Raw genomic sequence first — 17603 nt, 5'->3', positions numbered from 1 at the left:
CTTTTTAAAAAAAATCCTCGCTTGCTGCTTTGTTATTTTTACCTTTCATGTTCTAAAAGAATGTCTATCAGTAAAAACAGCCAATAGATTGCTAGTCAGTTTCACTTTCAAAATTTTTACAGCTACCCGCTTGCAGTTATATCTTGTGAGAAACAATTCCAGTGGATTTTCTGTAGTAAGGTAAAGGTTTTCCCCTGATGTTAAGTCCAGTTGTGACCGACTCTGGGGGTTGGTGCTCATCTCCATTTCTAAGCCGAAGAGCCGGCGTTGTCCGTAGACACCTCCAAGGTCATGTGGCTGGCATGACCGCATGGAGCGCCGTTGCCTTCCCGCCGGAGCGGTACCTATTGATCTACTCACATTGGCATGTTTTCAAACTGCTAGGTTGGCAGGAGCTGGGGCTAATAGCGGGCGCTCATTCCGCTCCCAGGATTTGAACCTGGGACCTTTTGGTCTGCAAGTTCAGCAGCTCAGTGCTTTAACACACTGTGCCACCACCAGGTAATGTAGCCTAAATATGTTATGAACAAAAATTATTCTGCTTCTGACATGAGATTGAGATATATGTGTCGAGCAACCATTTGAGGGACACTATGATGCCTTCTACACTGCCATATAAAATCAATATTATCTACTTTGAACTGGATTCTATGGCAGTGTAGTCATATAATCTAGTTCAAAGCAGATAATGTGGATTATCTGTTTTGATGATCTGGATTCTATGGGCAGTGTAGGAGGGGCCTACATGAACTCTAGAAAGCAGTGTCAGTTTGGTATGAGAATATTTAGCAAAGTATGCACAACTCACAATAATAAGCACAATATGTAGAAATTAGAAAAAAATGATAGTATGACATCACGGTTTTTCTTAGTTGATAAATGCTAAAATAATATAAGATGTTGGCATTGAGGAAGGAACTAAATATGACTATTTTGCTTAGCTTTGATTGCAATCCAGGACGAAGAAGGATCAAAGTCAGTCAACTGAGAATTGGATCCATTTGGTTCAGTTGAAAATTTGTTGAACTTATGCTCAGTACTTTGAACTTTCTACTTCTTTTTAAGTAGCCCTGAAACCACACTATTTTTCATCAAAAGCAATATGAGTCATTTCTCATTTCAAACAAAACCATCGTCACATTTCATTTTTTCCTTCCATTTTTTAAAGCACAGATAAATGACCCCAAACCAAAGAGCAATGTGTATCGTATATTTATGATAGAAATACAATTAGAATTTTTTGTATGAGGAAGTCTACAGCTGAATGGACATTGTAATTGGATCAGACCCCCACAAATAAAATAAAATAAAGTCATACAGTGCAACAGCTCATACACACCCCAAATCTCTGCCTGTGTTGGTCAGGTTTCACATTGCATGAGAGGTCTATGCATGCGATGTTGGCTGCTGCATGTATTTCTTAGCAGTTTCATCTGACACAATTTCCAGAGGTCTCTGTGGGACTCCATGATAGTTAGCTTGCCCATAATACCATAAAACTCTTTCCAAAATCAGAACAAGTGATTCAGCTCTTGGTTCTCTGTTGATACTTTAACACATGTTAGTTAAGTCCATGTCAAATCCAAGATGCTAACTCACATTTCTTCTGTATACTCCAGAGAAATTTAGAGCACATATTAAAGCCTTTCTGGCTTAAAGCCTTATAACAAATTGTGAACTAGTAAAGTTTCATTTTTATTTTACAGAGAATGACATAGTTGACGTACACTTTGAGGATTGCTCCCACTTTTTTTACTGGTAACGTGTTCAAGCTGGTATGGACCATGCTGGTATATCCTTTCCCATTGGGATGCATGTTGCTGGTATAACAGAAAACCATTATATCACACAAACTGTGTGAATGGGATCATACACAGTGCAATTGTAGTATTGATAGCAACTGTAGTTGCATTGCTTGAAAGATGATAACCAAGGCTTATGTATCAATACACTCTTTTACATGCATTTTTAGTTACATGCCTCCTATTGCATCTGAAGATAGACATCAAATAGTTAATATGCATTGTATTCCCAACAATTATAGATTATATGAAGTCCTCATTTACTTTCAGCTGTCTCCCAGGAGAAAAGCAAGGCAGAAACAATGCAAGAAAACCTCCGAAGGAGGCGGGCAAGAAATATAGCGGAGTGGCTTTCTTTGAGCTACACAAGAAAGACTTTGTGACGTGCAACCCAAATTGATTCGTTTAAAAGGCATTCTTATTTTTGAAACTTTGCAAAATAATCCAGCCCTTGTTTTCACTGTGCATAATTGTTTCATGCATGCAAACTCTTATGCAAGTTTGGTTCTACAGGTATAGTACATTCAGCTAAGTAAATGCCAACTTTGCAGGCTAGCTGCTCCCTGGGGAAAGAATAAAAAAATGTACATGGCTTTAACTGAGATTCCCAACGTTCAAACCCTGAGGATTCTCCTTCCCATCAACTAGTCTCTGAGGAAACTACTGTGCATTGGCATTGGCCAGAGAAACACTGCACATTGCAAAGGAATCTAAAGACACAGATGCATTGGCATCAAGGTCTGGTAGCCCGGTCAGATGGCTGTAGGTATTGTTTTGTGAAAACTGAGGCAGAATCCTAAATAGAAATAACTCTTATGTTAGTTCTGCAAGGGAAGAGTAGTAATTGTTGACAAAACTCTTCTGTCCAACTCTTTTAACCATGGAAGTGCAGGACAGATGGAAAACTGATACCTTGACCCCAACCCTAGGTTGCTAAAGTCTCTGCTTGCAAAGCCAGACTGATGGCCATTGGGGTATATCTTATGTTCTATATCCTTAGCATTTCTGTGCTGATGCTGAAAATCATAGGCTCGGGCTGTTTGCCAGAACATTTGCCCTTCTTGACAGTCCCGGAAATCTTACCTTAAGAATGCAACTTGCAGATGAGATCTGCTAAAGCTTCTTGGTTTAAAGCAGCCTTGGGGGGAACATTTTTCCTTTCTTTCTCTCAATCTCTCTCTCTTTTTCTGTAGGCACAATGGGCCTGTGCATAGACAGAAATCTCTTTAAATAGCTGGTGGTCTTTTAAAATCAACAGGGTTTAGAAAATTGTTTATGGTTCTTATTGACCATTGCCATACTTTCCTCACAAACCTGTTAACTTTTGCATTTAGCTGCAGTGTGTGATGGGCCTTGGATTATGGAACCAGATAATGTTTACATTCAAGGCATCAACAAAAGCCTACAACATAGGAACACGTTAACGCAAAGTTTAGCAACTGCATACGACTGAAACCATGCAGTGCAGTTTCATGCATTTATTGGATATTTTTGTTACTCCAACAGTGATTTCCATCTGAAAACCAACATATGGGCTTCACGTTTTTGTTCTTAGTCATCTCTTAGAAGTGAATTAAAAAAAACTCTAACCTAGACGGAACCATGTTTGTTGTCTGGCTGGAGACAGATGTAACATCTGTAGGACACAGGATAAAGTTGAACACTATAATCTTCCTTCCTTCCTTCCTTCCTTCCTTCCTTCCTTCCTTCCTTCCTTCCTTCCTTCCTTCCTTCCTTCCTTCCTTCCTTCCTTCCTTCCTTCCTGTTCATCCTTCTTTCTGTCTTTCCTTCCTTCTTTCCTTCTTGTGGTGACCCTGGTCAAACTAAACTGGGACAGAAACCTTTTATAGGGAGAATCATTCTAGAAAGAAATGCATGATTCAAATATTGACATATAAAAAAGCAAGCAAAAAATGTAGTCCTTTCTCTCAGACTTCTTTAGTGAACATTTAAAGCTTTGGAAAGATGAAGAATAATGCCACTCTAAATGTTACAACTTTATACATACTAATTCACATAAAAAGAGAGAAAGAAGCATATATTTTGGCTTTTTTGGACTCTGACACTTAGTGTTGTTCAGATTGTCAAGAATGGTTGTGATTAGTGATACAATGAATTAGCATTAATGGGAGAACAGAGACATTAAGGATATTTCTATCTAGAGAAAGGGAAGAAACTAAAGTAGATTACTAAGCTGTCACAGGATTCTAAATTGTATGATAAATTTTATCAGACAGAAAACCTTTTCAGTGACACTCAGACTATCTAAACATGACAATAAGTGATTTTTACATTCCAATACTTGGAATAAAGGAAAACAAAAGACTGTTAAGGGTATAGGGCACTCTGATCCTGTCATGTAATATGATCCAGCCAAAATTAAACACTTTTGAGATCCATCGATTTCACTGGGAAGCAGCTCAGCCCATATACTGCTGTGCCATTAACACCATTGTGCTTAACCTTGGATGGATTATTCTTCATTTTAGTTAATTTCCTGATAGCTGCTGGATGGTTTTACTGGTCTTTCTTTTAATGAATGAGACACCTCTGGCATGGGGAATTTTGTGTGCTATTATCAATCAAGATCACATAGGCTCTGCTAGATCTGCATGACACCAGGCAGATAAAAACAAACTAGATATATTCTGGAAGGACATTATGTCAATATTTGGTTTAATCCATTGGTCTTGTTTTAAAGGCAAGTCTGGAATTTACTCCCTAAAATACAGTGAGGTGGGGGTTCAGTTTTGAGACCCCTGAAGATGACAAAAAAATGGGGACAAGCATGCCCCATATTACTAAATGGGGATGACGTGTGCGTCCACAGGCATATCAGTGTCATTTTAGGTATGGGCTGTAATGATTCATATTTGGATGAAACTGCAGATTGAGAGCTGTGGATTGAGAGGGATCACTATACTCATTTTGTACATTCAGGGAATAATTTGTGTGGGAAAGTTTTCAAATATTCAGCCCCTCCCAACAGTTCAGAGAAGACCACAGCACTGTAACAGCAAAAATTACATCACACTGAACTTCTTTTCCTTTTAAAATCTAAATTCGTAACATGTGGCTTTGAGTTTTGGGTTGTAAAAAATATGACAATACAGGTAGGTTGGAAATGTATTCATTTAGCTGAGATATATTTGGTTTATGGGAGAATCCGAGAATCTAATTATTTTTGTAGTCAAGGTAACATGAAGGAGGTTATTGTAATTTTCAATAGTTGTTTTCCTCCTCTATAAAAAGAATTGCAGGGGAAAAAGACATTTCCCAGGAAGCCACATGCTAGCTAGCATAATATGTTATCTGGTTTATTTATTTATTTTTCCGTGTCAGGAGCAACTTGAGTCGCTTCTGGAGTGAGATAATTGGCCGTCTGCAAGGACGTTGCCCAGGGGACACCCGGATGTTTTGATGTTTTTACCATCCTTGTGGGAGGCTTCTCTCATGTCCCCGCATGGAGCTGGAGCTGATAGAGGGAGCTCATCCGCACTCTCCCCGGGTGGGATTTGAACCTGGCAGCTTTCAGGTCAGCAACCTGAAAGTCACTTAGCCCACTACGCCATCTGGGGGCTCATCTGGTTTATAAAGTAAAACACCTTAAGTATTAAATATCCACAATGAAAAGTCAGAAGTATGGTTGGAAACCCTTATTCACTCATTGGAGATCACATTTCTGTGCAAGGTGGAAGGTAATATTGTGACTGATGGACATTTCTGGAGGAAATGGGTTACATAATGGTTTCAAACCATGAACAGCTCAATACTGAGACCTCTCATGGGCAATACTTTTTACGTGGGTGTAAGTGACACAAGGTCTGTGTTGACTTTGTCAGCGTGCTAGGGAGGCTTGATCAAAACTAACAACTTTCAAAGTTTCAATACAAAGTAAGAATTCTGCAATTTTTTACAAAACATTTATTAGATGTTTTACACATTCAGAGGGGTTTTACTGAACTTCCCCAGTTCAGATGCAAGGAACCTCCTCAGTACCAGATTCTGAGGGCAAAGAAGAAAGGAAGGCCTTCATCATTATATTCTTCTGTAGAAGACCCAGAGGCATCAGGTTGGATACAATAACCTCAGTGAGATGGATTGTTGATCTGTGCAGCAAGACTATTATTGCTGCTCTGGACAAGAAAGAACAGACTATCATGTGACTTATGAAATTGCCTCACACCAAATCACACCAATTTTGCCTAATAATTCATTTTGCTTAAAGACCTTTGGACTACAGATGGCAGTTGTCAAGGATCCTAATAAGTATTGGCCTAAACTTGGTATCTCCATCCTTTAGACGGCGTGACCGCATCCTAGAACATTGAATTTACCCCGTCTGATGGGATAAATTCATCAGACAGGGTAAATTCAGTGTCCTAGGATGCTGTCACTCCGTCTAGAGGATGGAGCCCCACACCGGACATCACATGACATTGTGTGAGTTCTCATGAAGGCTTTGGGTGAAAGTGTCATCAGACGCTTTCCCCCTCAACACGGGAAGCTTCAAGAGGGCAACACTTTCTCCATGTGATGGGGCAACATATTCACCGCAATGTTCCCTCTTTCCTCCTGGATGCCAGATGAAATAGGATGTTTTGCCTGGCCTTTATGATGTGGGCATAAGATAGCCAGATGTGCAGCCTTCAAGATATAATGTGGCTCCAACTCACATTAGGCTTGCCAAATTAAATCTGTTAAGAGTTATATTCCAAGAATATTTGAGGGCCACAAGTTGCCCTCTTTTGCCTTAACCAGATGACTACTATGAGTTATGTATTTAGACCATGGGTATTCAAAGTACGTATGAATTGCCAGTTTCACTCCCTAATTAGAGTTTCTTTTTTTGGAGATGACCACATGTTTTGGGTTAGGAGTGCCATGGCTCTTTCCCCACAATCAAAAACTGAGATGAAGGGGATCAAAGCCAAGAGTGGACATACAGTCACTTGTTTAAGCCCCCCCCCCCCCCCACACACACACACTTTTGGGGCATTTCTGAGTCTTATAAAGCATATAACAATAGAAATGGAAAATCTGGCCACCAATATTTTTTAACTTTCACTTAGAGCATGTCTTTCAACAATGAGCAATAGTACAAGTCAGTGACATTATCAGGGTCACAAGATAAATGTTATGATTCAGAAATGTGATACATTGGGGTAATTATGAGTCAAGACGAACAATCACTTCGGGTGACACATGTTTTGTGCATGTTGCCAATCTTGCTCATGAGGCCCAGCCCTTTCCTTACATCCAGACCTAAATTCTACAGCCCTTGATCCAGTGAGCATTCACTAATATTCATAGCCCTTCCATTTAGAGGTTTACAATGCACCTTTATCAGAGATGATAGCAACAGAGGTTTAAAATGGTTTAAAAGCAAGAATTTACGGAGGTTCTTCATGACAGTGCAGTGCATTGCATTGTTTTATTTTGAAATGTTGCTTTGGATAAATCAGAGAGGAAGCATATTTGTGCTCTTGCTCTTGGATTTCAATCAAAGTAAGGAACTGCCCATTTTTAGTGCTGGGCCAGATTAATGCACCTTCGTGAAGAGAACAATTCTTTCTCAAGCCTTGAAATCGTATGAAGAAGAAGCACAAGTTTGCAATGTTTCCATGTCTCCTACTAATCTTGAGGTGCTCAATGTGTAAACCACTTGCAAAACCCAACAAAAATCCACCAAGAAGTGCACTCAGGCCTGTTAACAAGCCTTAATATGACATACAGCCTCTTCTTATTAGAAGACTCCAACATTGCTGGCCTGACTTGTGATAAGTTACAACAAGAGAAGTCAACCTTCTGCTTTCTCTGTATTCAAACTCCCATATAAGCATGCCAGCATGGCCAATGAGAACAGATTATGGGATTCATAGTCCAAAATATCAAATGGAATTGAAGTAGGCAATCCAGGCAAAGTAATGCAACCATTCTGCCACAACAGGATGATAAATTTGCAGAGACGGTGCTGTATATACTCCAGCGTACATCATAAATTGCAGCTTTTTTTCCACTAGAAATTTTTTAAGAAGCACTGACAGAACTGCCACAAACATGTTAAAGCACTCTCACAAGACCAATTTCCATACCATGAAGTCAGTATGATCACATGAATATATTCAAACAAAATATGGTAAGATGACTCCTACTCACCAAACTGATTCAAATGGGCTCAGTGAGGGCTACTTCACATCCCTGTGTGCACAAATGTAGGGCAGGGATGGAAACAGCCGGAGTCTAGCAGGCAGCATGGTGCCATTCCAGCCCCTCTGGAGCTCTGGAAGGCTCCTGTTGTTACGATTTGACCAGAGGTGCTGTTGTGCAGCATTTCAAAGCCTTTTTAGGCATTTAAACACGTTTCTCAGTATCATTTTTTGCACGAGCTAGGATCTTTGCAGGGTGGGTGGGGTTTCTCAGGGCCTGCATTGGTCTTCCTGCCTGAAAGGGCTGCTTGTGAGGTGCCCAATTCCCATCTCTGGTGCATGAAAAGAAATAACTGTAAACTCTCATGAGATGATGTTGCTTCCCTTTCTCTGCTGAATATACAGTCTATCCTAGACTCTTACCAAAGAATGCTTTGTTTTAGAATGATGTGGCAGAAATTGTATTGGTGAGGACTGAGGATGCAACATGAAGATGACTGGTGCTTAACAAAATCCTTTGAGACTCCTGATTAAAGAAAACATCAGCCATGGCTTTCTATTTGCTCCAGTCCACTGCGTCCTACTGCCTTGTCCTTGCTTACTCAGTGGCTAGCCTTTGACAGCATCACTCTGAACCAGGGCTACGCAGAGCAAATAATCATTAGATCCAAACAGAACTGATCCTTGTACCCTTGAGGAGAAAATCAGCTAGTTCTGACAATTACTACAAGATTTGAACAAGTTTGTGATCCAACATTAGGGACAATGTCTTGATTTGAAAGATTAATGCAAAATTCTATTTACTCTCTACCCTGAACAAAACAAATACAGATAGAACAATGAAGAAAAAAGAAAAATAATGCTTGGAAATTACTTCTAGTTAAATAATCCAGTTGAAATCTTCAGGTAATGGAAAAAAGCATGTACTGTTACCTATGTTGAGAATAGAGTAAATCATTGAGGAATCAACATGAAGGTCCATTAGGTAGAACATTCCCAGATTTGCTGCCCCAGCACCAGATACTGCTAGATCTGACCTACAGCCCTTTCCCTCCCCAAACTCCCAGAGTCACTGCAGTTTGCGATAAATGCGACATTTCAGAATTGCAGTATAAAATATGGCCATTAAAAAAAAGTCTTTCCTTCTGGTCCTTTGACAAGTTTTCAATGCAAGATGAGGTCACCCAGGAGAAGGTCTGCCTGCTCGCCTTCTTGCCCACCTTGGCATTTCCCCCATCTCTGACTTCTTCTTTTGGGGGGTTGGTGGGTGCAGGGGAAGGTCTGGCTCACTTGCTTCCTGTATGCACTGTTGTTACTGTAGTTGGCCTCGGTCTTCTCTCCCCGACAGGAGAAATGCCAGATGAAGTGGATGATGCAAAGCTACAGAGAGTGGATGGCGCCATACCTGAAATGGAGAGACAAGACAGCACATAATGCAAGACTTTAGCAATCAATCTTCAAAGTCTACTGGCGGAAAAGTCTCCACCTATCTGTAGAAAGTAGCAAGGAGGGCACCATTCTCACCTCTCTAGGATGAGGGATTTGGACCTGGCCGTTGCCAACAAGAAAACTCTTTCATAAATCCCACCAAATTTAACCATATTGTGATGACAATGAGAGAGAAGAGCCTCCTCAGAAAATCTCAGAAAATGCACAGAGTCATATGAGAGATTATGGTTCTCTAGATCACTGCTTTTTAAATTGTGAGTCCTGATCCCAAATGGGTTCGCCATAACTCAATGTTGGAGTCGTGAAAAATTGGCAACAAGTCAAAGGTTTCTGAATGTCACCCATTTATACAAATCTATTGATAATCTATTTGTGAAGTACAGCTGTCAGGATGTGAATGCCCAGCATTCACACCAGCTGAACTGTTCCCATCCTGCCAAAGCAATGGGGGCAGAAAAAGCCTAAATGATAAGGGCCATCTGGCTAGGAGGATTGATTTATGGCCTGCTCTGGTTTTCAAGCCTGGGAAAGGACTATCGACAGAGAGGTGTGAATGTGGAAGAGGGGCTGGGGGGAAGCAGTAGTTTGATATGCTGGGGTCTTGGCGGGAATTGGTTAGTACTAGCTTTATGTTCATCTTGGCAAGAAGGATTTCAATAAAGTGTTTCCACGGAACTGCCTGTGTGAGCTTGCATTGTGTCCTATAGCTTCCAAAGACTGACAACAGCTGAAGCATTTTCTGCAGAATCCAGTAGATTCTGCAGTGGATTCTGCAGAAAATGCTTCAGCTGTACTCCACAAAAAGGAAAATCAGCCTGTTTAGCAGGCCTTGCATATGTTGATTTTCTATCTTTAGGGGGGTTATTTTATATTACCATATATTGGGGGTAACATAAAAACTTATTTGGGCTGAATGGAAAAGTTTAAGAAGCTCTGCTCAGATCACTGCTTGTAAACTGCGAGTCCCAACCCCAAATGGGATCCCCTTTGGTCAATGCTGGGGTCACAAAAATGGAAACAGTAAAAGGTTTCTGAACATCACCAATTTACACAAATCTATTGGTAACAGACTGCAATATTTACAGTGGGCTCTGCAGAAAATGCTTCCACTGTACTTCATATAAAGAAAAATCAGTCTGATTAGCAAGCCTTGCAAATGCTGATTTGTTATATGTAAATGTTTTATTTTGATACCTATCTCATATACCTATATATGTGGGGTCACATAAAAATGTCTCAGGTAGACAGATCTCACGAGTGAAAAAATTTTTAAAGGCCTGCTTTGGAGAACTGAGACTAAAAACCATTTAGGGCTCTAACTAGTAATAAGAAACACATTGAATTGTGCTTGGAAACGGACTTGCAGCCAGTGGAGTTATAATGACAGCAGTCCTATCATCCCGAAGCATCAAAAGGGAGTGCAAAATGTTTGGCTTCCAGACTGCTATTCCTCAGGAGCACTATTTTTAATGTGAATGTGAAAAGCAATTGGAATGACAGTCCACACAGCTCATTTATCCTCCCAGCAGCTGTGGATGCAGCAGGGCATGCTCATGCCACCTGCGCCCCAACCCACTTCCCTGCAGAGACCAGGGTACATTCATGCATTTTTTCACAAAACAGACCCTGTAGGTGTATAAAACTCTATTCTCTTGGATGAATACAGCAATGCAGTTCTTTCTAGGAGTAACTATTATTTCCCATTTTATTAAAAATATGCATAGGGGTCAGTGTTTTTATTTAACATTTTGTAATTGCATCCATGAAGCTTCCAATATTTTAACATTCTAATATTTCAAATCCTTTACTTCATTTCCATGGATGTACTTAATTTTTAAATGTAAGATCTATGGTTCTGCTGTTTCTGTTTCAGTACCTATAAACAACTTGAGGATATTACCCTCAAAAGGCAAATGAATCAATTACATACAGAAAGTGAATATTTTTATGCCTCAAATGGAAGGTAGTCTGTGGAGTCAGAATCTTTTGCAGAAAGATTTTTCTTAGGTGAATGAGGGGAACAGAGTTGGTTTACATTAAGAGGTCACAGGCATCCCTACAAAACTATTAGTTTGGGATGTGATGTAGAGTGCATCTACACTGCAGAATTAACGTAAAATTACAGCAGTTTGACATCACTTGAACTGCCATGGTTTGGTGCTATGGAATCCCGGGAGTTGTAGTTTTACAAGGTGTTTAGTCTTCTCTGCAAAAGGGTCCTGGTACCTCACCAAAATGTAACTGCCATGATTCCATAGCATTGAGGCATGGAAGTTCAAGTGGTGTCAAACTGCTTTGATTTTACGTTAATTCCGAAGTGTAGATGCACTCTACATCATCATGTTGTAATTCCACAGTGCAGATGTACCTGTGTTCGCAGCACTCATAGTTTATGTTCTCCAGGGCTTATATTTTTCTTATGTTTGCTTACATTCTTCTTTCCACTTTTTGTAGTTTCTTCGAGGACTTACATTTCTCCTACATTTGCTTACATTCTTCTTCTTCTTTTACTTCCAGTATTACTGATTCTACTATGAAGAACTAAGAGAAGGGGAGATGTACTTGGTAGAGGTGGTGAGGGATTATACATTGTTGGTCATCCAATGGTGGTGAGGGATTATACATTGTGGGTCATCTAACCAACATCCAACCATGTTGGTTAGAATCCTTTCCAATTTTTTTTAAAAATTCATGTCAAAAGCATTGTATAAATAAATAAATATAAAATAATGGGAGCACAAGCAGCTAAATAACTGTAAACCAAAAACAGGCAACAGCAACCACATTTCTTTCCAAAGTAATAACTGAGATTTGTCAGCCTCGATTAAGGATTTAACCATGAGCTTCTGGTAAACTTTGGATCTTGTAAATTTTCCAATTTACAACCTGTTCAACCTGTAACTACTTTCCAAGAATATTTCAATACACTTGAAAGATTAGTTGAATATACTCAAAAGTGCTGGAGAAAGACAAGAAGAACTGAACTGCAACTGTGTAGAAGGCAATCAGTAGAATATGGACATAGAACAATTCTATGCATATCTGCTTAATACATTTAGTTTTACCTACTCTCAGGTAAGTGGTAATTACATTTTTAACCAAACTTGTGTAAACCTTTCATGAATCTATCATTATTTCCTAAATGAGAATGTGCTCCACAATCCTGAAGCTGTGTGTGGCTAAAGAATATTTGGGGGGGGGGGGGGTGTTGTACCTGTAAGGAAAACTCCTTCTCTGTTATTAATTTTTTAAATTGAGGAACCCTGATAAGCTGCTTGGAGTTTCCACTCAGAGCCCAGTTTGAGGACCCCCAAGTAACAGAAAACTTGAAGGAAAAAAACTATCTTGAAAACCCAACTCATTTGGGCTCCTACTTCCAATATTATTTGCAAATATTTTAAATTTCATTTTTTCCAAAGAGGAGCTCTCAAAGAAAGTCAGTGGCAAAAAATTCTTAAGATTTTAGCATGAAATATTTTGGAATCTTTGCACTGTCTTAAATTACAGCAGCAAAAGTGATCATGAGTCCAGTAACCCGCTTAAGCAGTCACTCTACCACCTTCTGTTGCCAATTTACCAGTGTATATTTGGGCACTGGTAAATGTTTAATACAATGCATGTGTTTTGAGTTATCTTTCTTCCCTACTGTCTCTATGGTCAAACCCTACTTTGTCATTTTAAGCATGTGCAATTGTTCAGAAGGAGATGAAGTTTTTGTTCCAAGGATTCAGATTCTCCCATGGGTTGTACTCAGATGCTGCATGCCAGACTTGAATAAATCTTCAAGCATTTATGACATGAGCTCCCCATAGGACTGAGCTGTTGACACGATGCCAGGAAGTAAATGCTTTTGCTCCAGAGACCAAATGGCATTTACAGATGAGAGGTATCCTGTCATTCAGATATAAGTAGCAGTTGTGTTTTCCAAGTAGACCACAAGGGAGACATAATGTGCTTTTATGAACAAGTGGCTTTAGCACTGGATTAGATCTCTCGCTGTAAGTAACATAAAACTCAAATGTAATGCTTTAACAACGTTTTGTGGTTCAGGTTCGTAACTCAGTGATGGGGCATGGTGTTTGAATATGGAAGGCCATAGCTTCACTCTCTTTCATTTCCTGCTAAAACGATCAGGTGGAATGTGATGAAAGAACTATTTCTCATATTTTGGAGGGGAGCTACCAGCAGATACTACTAGACAGACTGGACAAACAACTTGATACTATAAAACTGCTGCCTACTGTATCCTATTATTTCCTACCAGTGGATATCTTGAATACTCTATCCCTTATATATCTGTCAAATTCTTTTTTTTTAAGTCATTTAAACCTGTGGTCATGAACTCCCCAAATCTTTGTGGAACATAAGGACACAGTAAATGACACGTTGGGAGTATTACCAAAGTCCTCATGTTGTGTCAAGGAGGACTTGACTGACTACTTACGTTCTTACCAGCCTAGGGCCATTCTTGAAGGAAACAATGCTACTCTAGGCTCTGAAACAAAGTTGTTGTATCACCCAATGAAGTGGAATAGATGGTAAGGAGTTTTGACCTAGGCTGCTGCTGAGAAGGCACTCAGTCAAAGTAGAAGGTGATCAACAGAGGATGGCCTCCAAAGGACTCCAGAAATCAATTGGTTTGTTATGTACTCACAATCCTTCCTGGCTGTTCCATCAGGTAGAGGGTTGGCCAGACTGCGGGAGCTTGACATGTTTACACTTGAACTGTCCAAACTACTGCCGAGATGTAACCTTCTCATGTGTCTCACAACTGCGGTGGCATTAAAGGCTTGCTGGAAAAGTGCAGAAAAATGGATGTTTATTTGTATGTGAACTAATTAACTAAATAAAAGATATGATCTTTGATGAACAGGTAACACTCCTTGGTAACACTCTTAGTTCTTTCATAAGATCTGGCATCCTGCTGTCCTACCAAGTCATTGGTTAATAATTTGAAATACTCAGTTCCAAGGTATGTATCTGACACAATATTGAACCAATGTTTTCACATTATGATGCCATAAACAATCTAGTTGGCCCTTCATACCCATGGTTTCTGAATCCACAGATTCAACTATCTATAGCTGGCATTTTTAAAAAAGAAAAATCCAAAAAGCAAACTTGCTTTGATTATTTCATGGGAAGGGCGGATTTTACTACATCATTGTATATAATGGGATTTTAGCATCCATAGATTTTTGTATTCACTGAAAGTCCTGGAAGCAAACCCCAGCAGATACCAAGGGTCCACTGTATATACATTTGCATTGTCAAATATTTCAAATCCAAAGCAAAATCTTTGAGAATTGTGCTATCAATCAGCTACATACAGTCCTTTCTGAAGGTCCTCCTAAAAATCCTGCATCACAATTACTTAGGCTCTATAACATACATAAAAGGATGTTTCAAGGGTTTTTCTAAACCCCACCCCCAAACAGCAAGCTCTCCCTGCCAGAAAATGACTTTTACAAGGCTGATGATAAGGCAAGGTAGACTGAACAGTGCCAGCTGCTGTTGGATGGAGTCTGAAACATACAACTCAAAACTATGAAACATTACCACTTCATCAACATAAAGTTCTATGCCTTTGGGTTAAGAATAAAATACTCCCAGCTCTTAAAATACCAGCTCTTCATCTAGATCTAAGGAGTGCAGTTACAAGCACAGTTTATGGATATTATCACATTGGGATATAATCTGTTTATATCAGTATGCATCCCATTTTTTAAGGACTGAATGCATACTGTATTGAGACAAGACACATATTCTCCCCATCACACACAATTATTATGATCCTTATGTTTTGAAAATACTGCACTTTGACTCATCACACAGTAGAAGGCTGGCTTCTCCCAATCCGTTAGAATGCCTCCCTATGTCATATTTTAATTTTTTTTCCTAATAGTGCATAGTGATGTAACTTGAAGTTTTGAACAACTGTTCTTAAAAGATTTTAGCCAACTGAATGCATACTGATTTTCTGATCACATGTGAAAACAACACCTCAGCAACATAGAAACCCACAGTAACTCAAAAAACACAGTTAAATCTCATGTGCATTTATTCTGTTTCTGTGATGTTTTGCAAACAAATTTCAATGGATTACTGATGGAATAGGGCAAATGTCATGTGATAGGACCTGTTTGGAATTGTGTTCAAAAAGTCTCAGAAACAGAATATATCCCAATGTGATAAGATCTCTTGAAAGAAAGGCATTAACAGCATACACCTTATCAATCTGTAACATTTCTACAATAGATTATTACTTCTAACCTGATAATGCCAAAAGATGGCAAACAAAACCTAAATAACAGATACAAATTCATTGTATAGCAGAAGAGAATTCATAGTTATTGCAATTTCAGGGAGGGTTGATATACAAAAGTCTTATTGAGCTGTGTTACTTTTCATTTACATAAGTGACATTACAACTTTATATTCCATTTAGTTTTATTTATATGCCATTGGAGTTGCAGTATTGGAGAAAGATGGTGAAAGGGACTGGGACGTACCACTCCACCACCTTTCCAAGTTGTAAAGCAGATGGAGAAAGAGAATGGAAAATAGCTTGGATTCATTATCTATGAAGATCCTTCCTAGGACTTTGTTCAACAGTACTTCTTCACCAAATAATGGCAATGCTCGGCCAAGCTAAACTTTACACTGAAAAGAAGAAGGAGTCTTCTGGATAAGAGCAAGGAAATGTTCATGTTTGGCTCCATAACAGATTCCATGATAACATTAAAAGTCAGCTCTTCCTGACAGTATTGGCAACAAAAAACACGACAACTTACTCTCCATTTGCTTTTTGCAAAGTTCTTGCGTATCTGAGCACTGACGGATTCATGGATATTTTTACTGAGTGCTGTGTCCCCAGCAATCCTGAAAGAAAAGGGGGGGGGGGAGGGGGGAGATAAAGGAGACATTTCACAAAATGCTTTTTCATATGCTTTCCTTCTCATTATTTTTCTTTTCTTCAAAGGCTTAGGAAACTGAGGCCCTCCGGATCTTGTTGCATTTCAATTCCTATCAGGTCTAGCTGGCATTATCACTGGAGCTGCAGTTCAAACATGCCTGTAAAATCACTCTGTCTCGTTCAACAAAAAGAGAAAGGTTCAATCCAGGTTTCCAAAAATCAGATATTATATATATATATATATATATATATATATATATATATATATATGTGTGTGTGTGTGTGTGTGTGTGTGTGTGTGTGTATGTATGTATGTGTGTGTATATATATATATATATATATATATATATATATATAAAAATATAAATATAAATAAAATAAAAAATATATATAGAGAGAGTAGCTATGTTCATGCTTATCAAGGTAACACAGATATATGCATATCCTTACATTTTATTCTTTAGTGGAAAATGACCATAGTTTGGGTTCAACAATACCCTACCGAGACTTCACTCTCAGGAAAGCTAATTCGTGGTGGGAAATCAGGGCCAGCTGGCCAGACCCAGCTACTGGTATATGTGCTCAGCTGCCAGGCCTTGACACTTGTGGTGGATTTCGCCTTGGGCAGTTGTATTGTACAAGAATATCTTTCCTTCTACCATCAGAGTCAGGTTACAATATGTGCAAGCTGAACAAGTGGCTAAATTTGATGATGGGCTTAATATAGTCCATAAACTGAAGCTGAGTCTTTTAAGATGATGATACTGTTAGTAGGTTTCCAGGTCCAGCCTTCTACACAGGGCTGTACTAATTCAAAAAGAGCAGATGTCTGGAATATTTCTGAGCCAACATCATCACATGCACTATGTCCATGGTTCCCAACTTTTGGTCTTCCAAATATTGTGGATTTCAGCCCCAAAATTCTACACTATTAATCATGCTGGCAGAGGCATCTAGGAAAATGAGTAAAAAACCATGTGAAAGGCTCAAGGGTTGATAATCTCCAGTCTAGGTGACCTTCGTGTCACTGACTGGCTTTTATCATCTTCAGTTAATTTGCCAAAGATGACCATTGCTGGGTGGAATATAATGGACATAAGAATCCATGCTCTCTTATGGTTTACCGATTAGATCACTGTTGTAAACAGACTTGTCCCCAGTGACATCTCTGACACAACAGTTACTGCATAGTTTCAGTGGCTAGACTGGTACACCCAGATGTCATTATATACCAGTTCTAAAAGAGCTTGCTGTTTACTTATTTGAAATTGCTCTCAATTTCAAGGT

The 17603-nt window shown here is 39.2% G+C and overlaps 1 protein-coding gene across 2 annotated transcripts in view; it reads right to left on the bottom strand.

Annotated features, from left to right (window-relative positions):
* Window positions 1–1196: 1196 nt before the first annotated feature.
* Window positions 1197–17603, bottom strand: part of camk1d (calcium/calmodulin dependent protein kinase ID) — a 281944-nt gene continuing 265537 nt past the window's right edge. For both annotated transcript variants that reach the window (XM_062981787.1, XM_008118830.3), the window contains exons 9-11: window positions 16195–16282; window positions 14055–14193; window positions 1197–9356 (exon numbers count right to left, since the gene is read on the bottom strand). In XM_062981787.1, the coding sequence (XP_062837857.1) occupies window positions 9238–9356; window positions 14055–14193; window positions 16195–16282 (346 nt within the window). In that variant the 3' untranslated portion in view covers window positions 1197–9237. The remainder of the gene's footprint in view (window positions 9357–14054; window positions 14194–16194; window positions 16283–17603) is intronic.

This window comes from Anolis carolinensis, chromosome 5, assembly GCF_035594765.1.
Source record: "Anolis carolinensis isolate JA03-04 chromosome 5, rAnoCar3.1.pri, whole genome shotgun sequence".
In the NCBI taxonomy this organism is placed as follows: Eukaryota; Metazoa; Chordata; class Lepidosauria; order Squamata; family Dactyloidae; genus Anolis; species Anolis carolinensis.
The sequence above is the reverse complement of the archived record's forward strand: the minus strand, read 5'-3'. Positions and strand labels throughout refer to the sequence as shown.